We start from the raw sequence: 17,946 nt of genomic DNA, 5'->3' as shown, positions 1-17,946 counted from the left end.
ATTCACAGTTGACTAAACAATAATTTATCTCGGTTTTCTTCCAAGTTCATAGTGTACTGGTCGTTCGCCTGAAATTACATAAATACCGCAACTACTATTGCATAGGGTTTCGTGTAGTTGCCTGATATTATTAATAATAAAACAAAATTAAATAACAACAATAGTTACAATAATATAATTTTAATTGATTTGAATTAATGTAATAAGAATATAGTAGTATACACGCGTTACACTTTTGACTTTAGTAAAATGTTTTTGATTCATATAGTTCAGGAATGGTAAATACAAGAATTTGGAAAACATCATATTATTGAAGTTATATGTACAACACATAATATTACACAATTCAGGATTGTCCATACCATTTCACAACAAAGTATTCAGTCACAATAAATTACAAATTGTACAAAATACAAAATTGTTTTGTTTTATGCAAATCGTTTCTAATTTAATGTAAGTTATTTGCATTTGTGTCGATTCCACGTGAATCACTCTCAAAATCTAAAATATTTTATCAGGGCCGTGCCAAGCAACGGTCGCACTCTTGGCAAAATGCATATTTCAATTGAAATTTAATTCTCGGGTCAAAATTTGCTCTCATTCCCTCTTACTTGTTCAATATTTTGCGCCCCAGCCTGTCACCCTCGCGGTCCAGCCCTGCATTTGATAACAATCGATAACATCACCCGATGTGGTCGGTCAAAACCGGGACTCTTCGTTTTTCGGTTGTTCGGGCCTGTGGATTGCGCTGACTCTCCTGGAGAACCGCACGTTGCTTTTGCCGTCCATAGTGTTGCCGTCCTCGTCCAGGTCACACGCTTTGATGGTGAACCCGTCCTCGTTGGACGTTCTCACGCTGATCACTCCCGAATCTTCCAGGAACAGCACGGGAGCGTCGTCGGTCAGACGGTCTTCGCCGTGCCGGCGGCCGGCGGACAGGGCCTTCCGCAGGACACTGGAATCGTCCGAAACGGAGTTCCTGAAACCGTGCAAATACAGATCCCGGCACTTCTTCCGGAAAACCTTGTGGTAGTTGATCAACACGAACGGCACGAGCACGTCGAACACCACGGACAGCCGGCACAGATAGCCGTCCAGCGTGTATTCCCAGTGCGCGTTCCCGCCGGACCGGAAAATTCCCTCCGGGTCGTCCCTGTACAAGTGAGTGCACGACCATATGTATCCCGGCATCACCAGGGCGGTGTACGCTGCCAATATCCGTTTGCACGGCGGCATCAGCTCGGCGACAGGCCTGGGGTTGTCGCCGGAAGCCAGCAAACCTCTGGCGGCCCTCGTGGTAGCCGTCGACGGTCGGGAAACGAACACCAAGTAAAACGACACCGACCACGGTATCACCAAGCCGAAGGCGATCAACAGCGTGGGGTAGAACCATCCGGTCGAGTTGCCAGTGAAACCGCAACGACCCCTGTAAAATATTAACCGATTCGCCAGTTATTTTACATTGCCTAGTTAATGCGGTCTGTTGAAAAACCGACAACATAATGTTCAGTCCTTGTAAACCATGACGAGTAAGTCCGGCAGCGTAATTACAATTTTCTTCTGGGGGTGATAGGCAAAAAAATTCCTAATGTACTACACGTTGCCCTTATGGCCTGACCAAAAAAGATGTAACATCAAGTTTTAATTGGACAAATTGTATTTTGTATCCATTTTTAAAAGTTGGACATTCATACTCTCTCTTGATACAGATACACGATACTCTGATCAAGGGCGTCCACAGGGAGGGGCAAGGGGAGACAACTCCCCACTCCCAGCTTCTCTATAAGTTAAAAAAATGTATATTTAACTAATCAATCCCTAACTGTAATTTCATAATGTGGTATCTACAGGACTGCAAAAGTAATATATAAAACCCGTTCTCTGCATATAACATCCATTTGAATATTTATGATAAAATGCTAATATCAAATAATTATTAAGCCAATACAGATGTGCAATTTAAATAATGTCTGCGCGATAAAAGTACAAACAAAACCCCTTATACATGATTACCAAGAATTATTTGAATGCGTTCTGTTTGATTTATACATATCATTTAAGTAATTACTATTTGTAAGTAAAATTGGATACTATTATCTCGTTCCTTTTAAACTTAAAATGGTATTACGATCATAAAATAATATCTCTAATGTTTCATTATACATTTAACGTCATAGGAGTATTTTATCTACGGTACCTGCATAACGAGAAGTGTAGTATTTCTTATGTCATCTTAAGCAGCTGCCACGCAATTAAATGATGTTATGGTAGCACGCATATGTACGTTTGCATATTATTGCCTGATTAAAAATCTCTATGCGGTGTGTATATATCTTACATATTGTTTGTTCAATTAGTATAATTACTAAATAGTAAAGAAAGCTTCAGAGTTCGATCTTGGCAGGAGACTTGAATAGCCCCACGTATTGTCTGTTCTTACGCCGGTTGGAGTTTTTGAGTATTTTACTATACTATACATGTCTAATCTTATCTGTAATGCTTTGTTATTAAATAATAATGTAAGCCAGATTACGAATACAGTTTACACCCTCTCCAAATAAAGTCAAATAAAAACCATTCGATAACCTTTAAAGGCACCTTTTATAGCTTTTTAATGCGAAGTCGAGTTATCTAAAATTATATGTGACCTGTGAGTAACCTCCCGTTTTTTTTTTACAATACACACGTCATGGAAAGTTAACGCAATGTTTTTATTTTTAATTAATATCCTTCGCAAAGTCAATGTAACGGATATTAAAACCATATAATAGTATTAACCGTAAAAACATAATGATTAAAACAACTACTATGTAATAGTGGTTTATATGTACGGTGCGTGCAGACATTTTTATCTATATATTAATATCTAGAAATCCTACAATTATTAATGGAGTTAACACGAATGGTGTCCCATGGGAAAATATAACCCAATATAATATAGTGCAAAGTAAATCTACATATTTTCCAAAAAACATAACGTGAATTGGTGTATTTAAAAAACAACACTATTGCTTTAAAAATAACAAATATCAAATAGGTGCAAGTGATGAAATCGCTTTATATAGTTATTTATATTTTATAGATAGGTACGCGCTAGATCTTACAATCAGTCCTATTTTCAAGCCGTAGGTCTAAAAGTTCCACCCCAAATGAAAATGAATTTCCAAGTGTAAACTAATCAATCGAAAATGTATTATAAGGCAGATGAAAAATGTAAGTTGCAATCAAATAAATCAAATAGTTTTTTCGAGTTGTAAAGTGTGGTGGCCCTTTTTCGTTGTCTATTTGTGATCTAATTTATTTTTATCTTACACTTTTTATATAGTTTTAGCTTACCGAAATCACTAAATCGCTAACATCTCGTTAATCGGGAGTGCTCATAATAATAACTGTATTTATTTTTTTTTACTATATTTCAACAACCTATGACACTGTAGATCTAGTATTATTATATGAACTACACGAACATGTTAAATATATTGATATTTTCTAAATGTTTGGTTAGACATATTAAATACCTCATAGTATAATATTATGAGTATGATATATTTTTTTTTCTTCATATTTTCAAAATAATAAATGTCTAATTTTTTATTTAATTGAATGGTGACAACAGCTGAGTTGGTCGAAATAACGTAGATTATAATTTACTCAGAAACTAATGACTGTAATAGATATTGTAATAATCTACACTATCACTATCACTAAACCAAAAGGGTGCGAGTGCACCTAATTGTAACCTTTTGATGTTCAATATTTGTATGGGCACAAGTGCCTAATTATTATAATATAGTAAGAGTAAGTAGTTACTACTACTTACTATACAACTATGTAATTATTATGGTACATACATTTTAGCTTCGACGCGGAGTTGAGTAGTAATTGTTTTGTTCAATGCGGTTTTATTTTTTTCTATTTTTTTTTTTAACTATATATATTGAATTATTAAAACAAAAGTAATTGTAACATTTTTAAAATGTATTAAACAGTTGTGTTTTGTCTGTCGAACGATCAACACGATTGTTCCGCTCTTAGGCATCGAATTCACTAGTTGTGTTTAATAAATATTGTAGCATTAAACATTTTTTCGCTAACAGCGGAAGAGGAGTGTTAAGTGTTTAACATAAATTATTGTCTAGGTCACGCGCATATGACGGATCGGACGTGGTTTTGCAATGGATTCATCTTCTATGCAAGCGGACAATATTTATGCCGGTGCCAAATCAAATTGCTATTGACCAAGCAATGTTTGGTTCAATTACGAAACGAAAATGAAAGTTTAATGGGAAAAAAATTTGTATTAGATCTACAAGCGAGAATAGTTCACAGTTGTAGAGGTCTAATTGTTAGACTCCCGAGTGAGTAGTATTAATAATACTAGTAAAAATAAAAACCCTAATAATACAGAGTTACATGAAAAATATCGCTTCTTCCAAGCATGTCTAAACTGTAAGGATGTGTTCAGCTGCGACTGACATCCTTTAAGTAACAATCAACTACGTTTACAGCTGGACAAGCGTTGGAAGATCAAAATGAATTGTCACTTTGAAGGAACAGATGATGCCAAGTACTTGGGAATGTACCGATTGACTCTAGACTTAACTGAACACATCATGTAGGCCAGGAAAACTTGGAAATCAAAAGAAAACCGCGCAAACTATACTGGCTAGAAGATCGACACTCCTAGATCTAATAAGCAAACGTCTTTTGTGCGTATCGATAGTTAAACCGATTTGGATATTGGATCTATGATAACTATCTAAATATGATAAATATGATCTATCATAATAAATAAAAACCATCAACTTGTACGGTTGTGCTATTAATTTGTTTGTACCTGAGTGGAAAGTATCTGGTGGACAGCAACAGAGTGGGGGTGAGTATGACATAAGTGTACAAGGATGGAACAGCCCAGAGGACAGCGGCGGCTGGTGCGGGCAACACGTAGTCCGGCCGGGCGAACGCGTTCAGACAGGAAAGTGCGGCGAACGTGATCAGCTGGACGTTGGGCAAGGCCGCGGTGACGGTGGCCACGACGCGACACTGTACGGTGGCCACGTTGTCGGAGAACGACGACGCCGTCATCACTCCCGGCGTTGTTTTGTCCTGCGACAACAGGTCTTTGGTGACCAGGTAGTGGCCGACGGCGCTGTCCAGCGCGCACTGCAGACACAGTGCGGACACCAGTACCGCGTACGGCGTCCGCAGCCGGTCGCTGGTCAATATGCCGCTAAGTACCATTATGTTGGACACTATGGCCACGGAAGACAGTGTTAGGTACACGGCGGACAAGGCGAACGGCGGTCTGGACGACGAATCGACGTCCGGCAGTATCAACAGTGTTCCGTTCGGACTGGCGTGTATCACTTTGACGTCCATCGATTGCCGTACCTGCAAATGCCATAAACTCAACTGTTTCATAACTGTATTCATCAGGGATCGAATTAAATTTTTTTACTTCAAAATGTTAAAAAGTCATACTTTAAGATTGTATTTTACAAAATAAAAGTAAAATCGCGGATAACCGTTCTTGTAAAATAGATCTCTTACAAAAGTGTTCTGTAAAACTTGAGCTTTTGTTTAAACGCTTATAATATATTTTATAATACAATTGCCCGGCTTATTATTAAAAACTACAATGTTTGTCTGGCCGCACGCAAAATTTTGAGTAACAATTCTTAAAAATGTGAACATGATTTACAAGATGTCAAAAAGTGGTAACTGGTAACGTTAAAAATGGAATTGCCAAACAATTTAGGATTCCGTGGAAATACACTCCAAGTATTTGGGATGTATTATAAATATTAAAGATTTTATTTACAAAATGCCCAAACGTAAAACCCTAATTACAAAGTATATTTTTTTTTAATTTTAGAAAAACGAAAACACATATTTATTAAATTTATTGTATTTGTTTAATAGTTTTCGGTTATAGTCATAATGTATCACTTTATTTTGTAGTGTTGATTTGTGGAAGTCTTGTTGTCTACTTTTGTAGATTATAATTATTATTCTTAAAATAATTGTATGAAAATAATAATATGTGATACCCTTACGTGAAATACAGTTTTTAAAATTTCCCTTGAACAAAACTATAAATCAATACTAGCAAAACACGCTAGTGTTATACCTTTGTTTTCAAAACGTAACTTAGTGTTTTAAAAAAGAAAAACAATATGGCGAAAATGTTTAAAAAAAACATTTTGTTCTTTTTCCCATGAATTAAGAACTATATACCTATAATTATTTTTAATTGCTTTATATTTTTTTTAAATTGTTTTTGCATTTTTTTATATTGAGAGATAGCATAATCGAGTAGACAGCAAGGCAGTTTCTATACCATAGTCCATAAATAATTAGCGCCTTGGCGTTGTGTAACTAAAATGTAATGTTTAGCTTTTTTCCATTAGGAATTTCTTTGAAAAATAACTATAAGTAACGCAATAAGTGTTCTATAATTTAATTAATATGCAATGAACCGACAAAATCCTTTTTTCGGTTAATTTTTTGTACACATCACAAAAAAAACAAATACTCAACAATTTGTCTTAAAATCGATAATTGATCGAAATGAAACTCATATAGTGGATGAAATCTAAGAAGCAAAAACGTTTACAGCGACTAAATGAGCTCACATCGCATTGGCCGGTCTCGTTTGCGAGTCGATTAATAATAATAATACTTTCGTTCTGATTAATGCGCGCCATTACTTAATGAACAGACGCATTTGACTACAGCGTCTGACATTCAACACTGGCAAAGTCAACGCGCACAATAGTGGTCAATGTATAAATAAATATCAACAGCGTTTGTCTTAAAAAATATACAATTTTAAGCGAATAAAATTACTCAAGGCTTTTGTGTTTAGTGTTTATTAATTTCAACGCTATTCGTTTACGAGTCCAAAATACATGAAAATCAATACAACAGTTCACGCTGTAAATAAATTATGGCATTTAATTTTCGAGTCACGTGTCACGTCAGCTACACACAATTTTCAGAAACGACCCTATTCTTTTTTTAATTATTACATATATATATGTTATAATATATGTTTATATATTTATTCCTTTTTTATTAGTTTTTGTCTGTACGGTGTATCGTTTTGTTATCGATATATTCATTTAAGTTATGACTTAATAAAAAATTGACGAAGATCAATAAACTCAAATTACATATTTTATCATAAAAAAAGTCGTTTTGAAAACAAACAGATGACAGATGAGTGAAAGTGATTTTATTTAAAACAGCTGTCCACTTAGATGTCCCCTGTCACCCTTAAACAATCTATTACTTATTTTTGAAAGGAGGAAAAGGTTAGAAAACAATCCTGTCGTGTCTACGACTTCTGATTGTGTGTTTCAAATGAACTAAAATCTAATATTAAACTAATTATATGTTATATAGAAGTCATGTATGCATTATTCGCTTTTTCGGTGTATCATTTTTTTTCAAACCATGTACAAGATCCGACGCCCGCGTATTGTACTTATACAATACATAAAAAAAAAATATTAGAAAAATATAAGTGTTAATGTGAAATGAAATACTGTTTTCCAGTACGACCAAAGTAATTGTACATAAAGTTAGCTATTAACGTGCGAGATCCATCAATCATCATTGAATTCACATTTGAACGTTTTTACCAGAGCAAGACGTACAATTTTTACAATTTCCTCGTGAACTTTTAGTCATATACATGAAAAGCAAAATATTAAAACTATAATAATATCATGACTGACACATTATTCGTGAATATTACTTTTTGAACTAACTTAACGTTACATTAGATTACATTGATATACAAACAATTTTAATAATATACATTTTCTTTTAATCGATGTAAAAGTAAAGTTCATCATTACTTAAAAAAAATTAGTTTCCTAAAAAAACTATGAAACCAATGAAAATTTAATTATTAAAATCCTAATTTCATTTTATACATTTATTTGGATTTGTTGTTTACTATAATTACAAATTCTGCACTCAAATTGAAATATTTTCAAACTCCAACTATGTATTTTGTTTATTAATATTAAAGCAAAATAGTTCATCGGCTGCGTACATTATCTAATTTGCAAAAATTGGTTTAAGCTTAGTTTTTAGATAATCTACTACTGATGTATAATAAAAATCCATAAAATTGTTCTTGGGGACAGTTACCTGATTTTAGGTGCGATTTAAAATAAACCTAATGTGGCATGTGCTTATAAAAATAACAAATAAATTTTAATAAAATGGTAACAATTTTAAACAGTAAACTACTACAAATTACTTTTGAATAAAATATGTAAGTCATGTTAGTATCGCCTTTCTAATTTTGCTAAATCTGAAAAAATTGGAGATTAAGAATTATGTAAATACATATTTTTTTTTTTGTACAATACATCTAATACTTTTTAAACATACTTTGTTCTATGAATAAAACTGTTATTTTAATAATTTTGAGTTTGACTGATATGTTAGCTTTTGATTTTTTTTTTTGGTGAATATTTTACCAAATAGCATGGTAGGTTTTTTGGAGTTAATGCTGGTCGTAGGTTATTACACTTTTTTATACTAATTATATTTTTTTAAGAAAAAAAAACAGATTGAAAGTTTTGACTTTTATAACTCCACTGTATGTTTCAGATGAATAATGGTGCGATGCCTGTGTCTGTTAATACCTTTAGTTGTACACAATCTAATATAGTTTTGAATGAGCTGATGCTATTATGTAAAGGATGGAAGACACACAATACCGGGGATTAACAAAGCCAACGCGAACCCAAATATGAAGTATAAAGATTTTAGTGTACACATTACACTGTACTGGTAGCCATATCTAACCGTGATTACATTATGCTGAGCTTCGGGTAATGTCCACGACAACTGCAATGTTACCCACACGGTTGTAACGATTTTTTATGGTGCATTTAATAACAATAATAATAATAATATCACATTATCCCATGCGCATGCAATCATTTGACCGTTAAAGCAGCGTAACGCGATTACATGGCCGCCCGTATAAAGTATACAATATTATCACTAATATCGCAATAACAACAGAATAATATACCTATATGCTTGGCGTAGGCGGATTTCGGTAAATTTCAACCGAGTATAGATAAATAATATATATATTTTATATTGATTTTTTTCGACCCTTACACCGCCGTTTAAAAATTACAATTATTAAACAACTGTAGAAACATAAAATATTATATTGAACAGCGTTGAGAATCTTTAAAATCAACTTGAGATTGTTTTTAATTAATTTTCGTACTATATGTAGCCTTTTACCTTACTATAGTTGTCTAAAAAAACAAAAAAGGAAGGTTATTAAAAAACCAACCGGACATTGATTTCAAAAGATTTTCAGGACTTTAGACGGTTTTAAAAATCGTTTTACAACAACTGTTAAAATCTTTATAAAATCAAAATATTATTTTATATTTTTTTTCCAATGTTATAAAAAAACTAAATGTTTACTTTTTATAGGCCCCGATTCACAAACGATTTTAGGTTTCTTAGAATTTTTCCAGAGCAATTTTTCAACTTTGAAATTAAGAATAATTTTGCTGTAAAACTTTACTGGTCGGATGACCAGTTCTGAAAAAGTTACTTTTAAAACTATAAAAGATTTAAACTTTGGGTTATTACACTTGAATACTACACTCAACCCTTTCACCCGTCTTCAATTTTAAACTTTAATAATTATTCAAAACTGGTTATCGACTAGTCAACGTTATTAGTAGATTATTATTCATTAAAAAAACTTATTGAAATATAGTATTAAGTTTTTAAAAGTTAATAGAGCGCTGAAATTCACTAAAAAGGATACAAAATTAAAACATTGTGTTAGGTAATAATAAAATGTCTCAAAAAAAAAAACTACAAATTTGCATTTATTTTAAAATGAAATGAAAATTTCATGAGAATGAGTGTACTACGTTAAATGGATCATTTTGTACATTTACAATGTGTAAATAGAAGGAAAAAAAAGTTTACCAGATATGTTGACCATTATTAAAAAACGGTATTTTGAAACAAAACCGACACCGAAATTCGTGTGAATTCGTCTGAATTTTTTGATGTTATTATATTTTTTATGATGTCATCATTTTTTTATCACTGCAATGGAACATTTAGTGTTTCAAAAATGTATGCATTTTTTATTAGGTATAAGGTATTATTACTTCTACAGTAAATAATCGTTTTGTTATTGTGTTATTTACTTACTTATCGCTCGTTATTGACCAAAATAGTACTTTTAAATAGTTCAAATGGACTTTAAGCGAATAATATGGTACCACCTTCATCGGACGATGGTTACGTGATGCGGTCATTGCGTTATCAGTCAATTTCAGTATTCATATAAATAGACGTGCAGCATCTCAGATCAAGCATAACACGATTTTTGTGCAAATATATACTTTGGTAAGTGCAAGCGGCATTGTTTTTATTTACAACGAACGAATTGTTTAGTAAGTAAATACATTATAACCGATTTTGACCTTTTTCAGTATTTTCTTCGCAAGTACTCCTAAAAAACCAACTCAAAAACCAAAAATGGGCGCAGAAAAGGTATCCATGAACATCGTCGTCGTCGGACAAGTGCAATCCGCCAAAGCCATCAAAACCGTCGCCAAGACCAACCTTGCCGCCAACCAAATCATAGTAAGTTTTTGGTTAAGTCGAAATCGTAGAACTTATATATTATAATAGGAAAAGTTGAATTATGCTATCTTAACGAATACATTTTACTAATTAGTTTGTATTTTTTTTTTTTAAATAGTTTTTTTACAAAATATATTTTATAACAAAAAAAAAATTATATTCACCGAAAATAACTTTTACACTTCTAGTTAAATAGATTAATTTACACTGAAAACTTTAATGAAATTAATTTTGTTACAAAAATAAAGTTTGGTAAATTTAATTTAAAAAAAAATACAAATTATTATAATTTATAGAATATTGAGCAGTAATGTAAAATAGAAACTATACTACAGTACTAACTTTAATGTCCCTTGTTGCTGTTTTATAATTTATTTTTTATACCAAAATATGATGTGTAATAACTGTTAAAATCTACAAATTTTTATTTAAGCTAACTTAAAAAAAAGATTTAATAATATTATACAATATAATATTATTTAAATATACAATTAAAACGTGATAATTTCATGAAATTTGTATTAGCATCTAAATTGTTAATTTTATTAATTACCACCATTTTTGTTGATAAGTAAACTAAAAATTAATTCCCTACAACGATTAATTAGATAAATAGGTACATATTACATTTGTTTTTTAAATTTAATTTACTGAGAAACAACAAATATTTTTAAAATATACAACAACAACGTAGCATTGTCATTAATTTTATTGGTATCACAAAAAATTGTTTTTGTACTAGGCATGTATTTAAGAAAAAATGTATTTCTGTTTGCTTAATACCTAATATTTTAATTTTTTCAGAACTGATTATGAAGTAAATTCAAAAATTCCAAACTCAAAAATGCCATAGTCCACAATACAATGCATACTATATAGTATATAATATGTATTGATATCACCAAATAAATTATAAAAAAATCCGTTGAACTATGTTTATTTTTTATTTATTGAATTCTGTTTTTTTCCTTTCAAAAGATAAACGAACCACGCTGTAAGTTTACAAACCTAGAATTTGAAATTGATTTATGTAAATTATTTTGTCAAATCAATTATCTGGACTGACTAAACTAAAAATACGTAGTTCAGCTAACTGTGTTGAGTTATTTTGCATTAAATTTCTATAATGCAATTTAAAAATTTTAATATTTCGTCGGGCCATAGTGGACACGGAGTGTTTACAGGTCTTTAAGAATTAATATAAAATAAAGTGATTTTAAAGGGGAAAAGGTGATTTTTTTTTTTAATTTCACGGCCCAATGAAATACTGCTCAGATACGATTTCTGATCTGTAGACTTGCTACATAAAGAAATCGGTTTAGCGGTTTGGGAGGTATGTTATGTCCAGGCACAAAACTATAAAAAAAATATATACATTCTCAGCTTCGCATTAGCTAAAATAGTTCTTAAATAAATCACCACGAAACAGACGGTGGAGATAGGTAGTTTAGGCCTTGCTTCAAACATGGAACTAGCTACTAAGTATTGAAATAAAACTGGACAAAGACGAAGACTACTTGTATTATTCTACTCACGCCGTTGTTGTAAACGTTCCGTAACTTCAAGAACCTATTTGGCATTTTATTGATGTGTGATGACCATACAACGACTACCGTAATGTCCAATTGAATTCTTTGAAGAAGAAGAAACAATGTTCTTTTCAAAACTGTCTTACTTTTCAACAAACTGTACATCTTTTGTTGGTGTAAAAATTGTTTTTTTTTTTATGTTATTATATTGTAATAGCATTAACAAAAGTTTGTTTCAAAAAGCTTTCACAGAGAATAGTGTTTACGCGTTCGGACAATACTAATGTGCTTTTTCCTAAAATAGAGTAAAGAAAACTAGCCAGTTTTTCTAAAACCCACATCTAATATTATATTGTTTTGGGCGACAACAACAAATAATAATATGGAAATGGTCAAATCCAGCGTAGGCGAGTAGGTGAGATATGACATTTTTTAACGGATATTCGTTTGCACGTTTCTATGGGATATTATTACAAAAAAGACCTTTAACTCTGGAATGGCAGCTGCGGTGGGTGTACATTTTTATCACCCAACTGACATAGTCCACAGCCCAACGGTTATGAGCACACGAGCAGGTGTGCATTTTTTAATGTCAGTGCAGCTTATTTGTGTTGTTCTCCGAATTTGGTTATTTATTAACTTTATTACCAGTCATTTTTTTCTCTCCTATCATACACATACAATGACAATGTCAAGGTCAAGAGACACTGTCGATAAATTATCATAATATGTATTGTACTAGAATGAAAGTAAAAACTCCATTCGCGCTGATGTGTAATGCGTATTAATAACAGTAAAAATCGAGGCCTCTTATACAAATTATTCCACTCTCTTTTTGTCGTCACATACAACATTAATGATTAACATTAAGTTTACTCCATTACAAAATATGTAAAATATAGTTTTAAAAAAATATGACTAATGCCGTATACAAAAGCGAAAAGTCTGCTCTTTTGTCGTTTTAAGCACTACAGATAGTACGGACAGCACCTACTAACTACTTAATACTATTGTTACTTGCATGGACAACACGTCATGTCCAATGGGAAATGTGACACCGCATGTAACCCACTTTGAGTGTTGTGATGATACTATCACATACAAATGACATAAACGTTGTCTCTCTGATACCAATACACCATTGTTAATGAATGTTAAGTTGCGTCGAGCACGATAAGGTAATGCCATAAACTTGTTTATGGTAATACAGATTAAGAACTGTCACTGGCATAACCTGTGTAATTATAATTATCTTTTCCACTCTCCCAACAAATAAATAAGACAGAAATTAAACCAAATTTTTTTAATAGTAGGATATTTTCTTAAATTGTAGTTTTAAAGTTAACTTAAATAAATTAAAATGTTTCTAATAGAATCTTCTTTAAAAAAACTAAAAATCCGGATTTTATTAACTTGATTAGTAATTGCATAACCACCAGATCAGATTTATAATAAAGTTTTAATGGCCGATTTTTGATAGCAAAAGAAAAATGTACAGAAAGCTTTCATATGTTTTTTGTAACAAGTAACAATCAACAATAATAATAAAAAATAGTGAAAAGTATTTAAAATAAAATAAATGTTAAAAAAAATAAGTTTATAAAATATTTGTCGAATATATTATAAGTAAATGTAAAAAAAAAATGTATAATAATATTATGTAACTAATAAAAAATAAACTTATTAAAAAATATCCACAAAAAACGTATCTACGTATCATATAGTAGGAACGTTTTTTATTAACATCGTACATAATATACTTGAATGTTGTTTCTTAAATATTTTATTTACAATACATCACAACTTAAATATTGTACTGTTTAGAAAATTGTTTTTGATACTAGGGAATTCTCCCTGGTATATTTTTAAATTGTTGATACTTTATATAATATATTCTATAATAACTTAAAAATTGAACGCTGACATTTATTTGAAATTTTGTTCTTAGACTTTGAGATGTGTTTTTTTTTTTACTGACTGGACTTGGTCAATAACGGTCAATGACGTTTTAAAATCCGGTGCTTATATAATAATATGGTTTCGGCTCACCTAAGTACTGTCGGTGATCAGGTAGGTTTCTTCACGGTGTGTTCAGAGCGCATCTTCAGACGATCCGAGTCGCTTAAAACGTGCTCGTTACGACCCGCAAACGCCATAGCTGACAAAAGCTCAAGTAACTTAAGCTAAGTTCGCACTGAGTAGAATTAAAAAAAGTAAAAACCAAAAAAAACTTCCAACGACCCACCGCTACACTCGCAGATGTGGACTGACAAGTGGTGAGCGGACAAAGTTCGGTCGTCGTCACTGTTATTCGACAACATAATAAAGATACAATAATAATAGTACAAAAATATATATTATATTATGATGTTCTAAAAAAATATGATAAAGACACTCGATGGCGCGCGCACGCTATACTCGACATTATATTGGATCATACAGAAACTTAGACGTAGCGCCACAAAATGTACACAAGTAATAATAATGCTAATAAATACTACATAATATAAATGACAAACTCGGAAACGGCGACCACCCCGTGTTCTGTTTTAACAGACTGTTGCCCTTAGAAACCCTTTTGGACAACACCTACGTGGCTATATATTATACAAACCTCTGTGGGACTCTACCGCTGCTACACGCCGTATGTGTTTAAAATAAAAACAGTAACTAACCTTTGTCGCGTGAGAAATATTAATCGATACAGCTAGTCTAACGACCCTATCAAAAACTGCCATCGTTGGTTTTTGGACACGACATATCAACCCCCACTATGACCAGTGACCACAGACAGACCAGTATATAGGTTTTGTTTTTTGGCAGCCAATTACACACTGAGTACTAGTTGTGTACTAGTTGGCTTACCAGTATGAGGAATTGCCAGAAGAAGGTAGCAGAACCTGTTCTGCTCGGTGAGTAAGACGTGATAAAAATGGAAAAATGTAAGTATTTTAAAAGATTTATGCAAAGTGATGCAAGTGCAATAATATGTCGTGTGATGTAAATTTGTCATTTGGAGTAAAACCAAATTGTATAAAGTGCAGTGAGACCAACGTGACAAAAAGTGTGAAGCGATAAATGGAGCATGAAAGTAGCTGAAATAAGAATGTTGAGGTGGATTATGTTTTGACTAAGTTAAATGCACAATAAGCATAAACAAGAAAGTTTGGGAGTGGTACCAATGCAATGACTGAAAAAATATGAAAGATCTTCTTCTTATCTTATAAACATAAGCTGATATTATAACGTAATACCTACTATATAAATTGTTATCAACATTAAAGGACTATATCAACTGTAACTGTAATGCAAGCACCCACACGAAACTTATGTTAACTGCAGTCATACTATTATAACTGCATAACTAAGTGTTCGTTTACCGTCTATTATAGTCATTGCCATTAATTATGCTCCCCACGTTATGACAAATGTCTTAATTATACCAATTGAAGTCCGGAAATTATTTAATTGCCTCGTTCCATGTCGGTACACCGCCGAATGAAGGTTCCACCGATTTTTTTGTCCTATTCAATGTATAAAAATAGTTTAGTTTAGCTTCGACGCGAAGCTGAAAAGATATTAATTTTACAATAAGGTGTTTTTTTTTTATAATTTAATTTGGCGCGCACCGTTCAAGTTTATAAGTCGAAGTAATTTTATTACTAATTGGGTTTGCCTTAACGTTACCGCCTGCGGATGTTAAACTGAAACATTTGTGTTTTATATTGATTGAAAGTTATGATTGAAGCTTGACCGAAAACCGAATTTAGATCTATTAGTATAAAAAAAAAAGTGATAGGATTTAACAGATTTCCTTTACTTTCACTTAACAACAACCAAAATATAATCGAATAAATAGTGGCGCATTTAACAGTGGCTGTCTTTAGAGAACCCAGATTTCTATAAAAGTTCTTTTCAAAAACTCGATCAAACACAAACTTAGTTTTCATGGTAAATACAATCTGTAATTACAGCTTTTCGAACTGTGAATTACTTTTGTTTTGCATTTAATGAACGTGTGAAGGAAACCAAAGAAACCTTTAAGTCGTTTCAAGTGTTTTAACTACCTATGCTATTTTTGGTTTATAAATTAACCAAGATAACTGAACGTGTAACTGAATTTTATATATTATTGTGTATATTAATAAATTGCAATTTATTGTTACACGATATATTAATAATATTTCATTTGTAATTAATTATTAACTTACCTGTTACCTCGTTCCCTATGTATTATTATTAATATTAATATTATAACAAGAGTTTTTCTGCAAAACTGGTTAAATTATATTGATTAAGTAGTTCAAAATATTTATTATGGACCTGCTGATAAACTTCAATTGTAACTATAAATCGTGTTAAACGATGTAAGTAATTGCTTTACCGCAATAAACGGTGGAATGGGTTTCATTCGCGGTAACCGAAAAATTCACAATCAAACGGTACCGATACAAATAATAATATTATTTCCCTGAAGCCGTTTAAGATCCGCTTTGTAGACGTAACAGTACAACAATACAGAAATTGCGCAAGGCCTACATACAAATGCTGGCTCATGTCTAAGATTAAATAATTATTGTCCGTGACTTGTGCGTCATTCGAACACCTGTGGTGACTTTGATCATAACATAGTGTTATCGTCTCAAATATGGTCAGTGAGGCTGTATCTGAATTTCCTTTGACTTTTTCCGAAGTTGAATAAAAGGGTGATTTTGAGTAAAAACATTTTTTTTAAAAAACAAAATCGTATAATTTTGCATATCAGACTTAAATATTGTACAACGTCTTTTTTTTATATTAAAATAAAGAAAATGTTTACAACTTAAACAAAAAATACAATAAGTAAATGGGCTGACTTTTACAACTGAACATGACGACGTGTTAGTCGACAAAGAAGATTGTCGGGTATTGTGTAAGAAGATAGCTTGGATATAGCGGGGTTTGAGTGGTCGGAGACGTTCTTATGGAATTTGTATAGTAGTAGGAAGCAAGAGTCGATTGCATTGGTATGTGTTAAGATCACGGAGCAGGGTTCGATTGCCGATATACCAAGGAGCATTTGTGATGAGGCGTAGGTTTCTTGATTGAAGGATATTTAAGTTAGAGGTTTTGGTAGTTGCCCAGACTCGCATACAACGTATACAATTTAATAATAAAAATTGTCCATCTCATAGGAGTTCTAACCGAAAATGTGAACATAGTTTCTCTTTTTTTCTTTTTGAAATGCACTAGTTGTGACCGAAAATTATGCAAAATATGTGTAATTTGTTTTAAATGTTTTCTATACCGTTTTTAGTATTTGGCGGCACGCGCTATTTTAGCACTTAACATCTTGTTTACCGTCGGCTAATAGCGTTCATCTTCGTTAAAATTCTGTTTTCCAGAGGGTGAGCATAATATATTAGGTTTTCTTTGGATTAGTCACGGTTGTACTGGCACGAACACAAACAAACAAAGTATAGTAATAACATACAACGAGTACACAGATGCTGTTGCTTCGGGTGGATTTGATTACCATTTAAACGGTCACAACGCTGGACAAAACACGAATTTTCTTATAAAAACCAATGACGTTAGACGGGTTAGAGCTTTGGTTTTTAAAATTGGTCAAAACTATATATTTTTTCTCTTTAAATTTTAGTTTCCACAACATTTTTGTTTTTCGATAATTACCCGTACTTTCTAGGAACAGCTTAACTAACGTTTTGTGCTGTGAATTTTAAGTAAACCAATTTTATAGTTAAACCACATTACA

At 32.1% G+C, this 17,946-nt stretch overlaps 1 protein-coding gene and 1 long non-coding RNA gene across 2 annotated transcripts; one reads left to right on the top strand and one right to left on the bottom strand.

Moving 5' to 3' along the window:
* Positions 1–228: 228 nt before the first annotated feature.
* On the bottom strand, positions 229–14,499 carry LOC126833428 (uncharacterized). The gene is made up of 3 exons (XM_050564763.1): positions 14,241–14,499; positions 4,838–5,391; positions 229–1,426 (listed from the first exon to the last, which is right to left on the bottom strand). Exons 2-3 carry the CDS (start codon positions 5,377–5,379, stop codon positions 700–702), a joined length of 1,269 nt encoding a protein of 422 aa, XP_050420720.1. The 5' UTR covers positions 5,380–5,391; positions 14,241–14,499; the 3' UTR covers positions 229–699.
* LOC126833429 (uncharacterized) lies at positions 10,282–11,592 on the top strand. Its single transcript, XR_007684945.1, has 3 exons — positions 10,282–10,422; positions 10,509–10,662; positions 11,467–11,592. It is a non-coding gene; the product is annotated as an uncharacterized LOC126833429 (long non-coding RNA).
* Positions 14,500–17,946: the final 3,447 nt, after the last annotated feature.

Source organism: Adelges cooleyi, unplaced genomic scaffold (assembly GCF_023614345.1).
Source record: "Adelges cooleyi isolate 19-005CV unplaced genomic scaffold, UGA_ACOO_1.1 ACOO_flye_CR_arks_rails_tigmint_CR_PRNA_2, whole genome shotgun sequence".
Taxonomy (NCBI): domain Eukaryota; kingdom Metazoa; phylum Arthropoda; class Insecta; order Hemiptera; family Adelgidae; genus Adelges; species Adelges cooleyi.
This window is presented reverse-complemented; position numbering and strand designations above follow the sequence as displayed.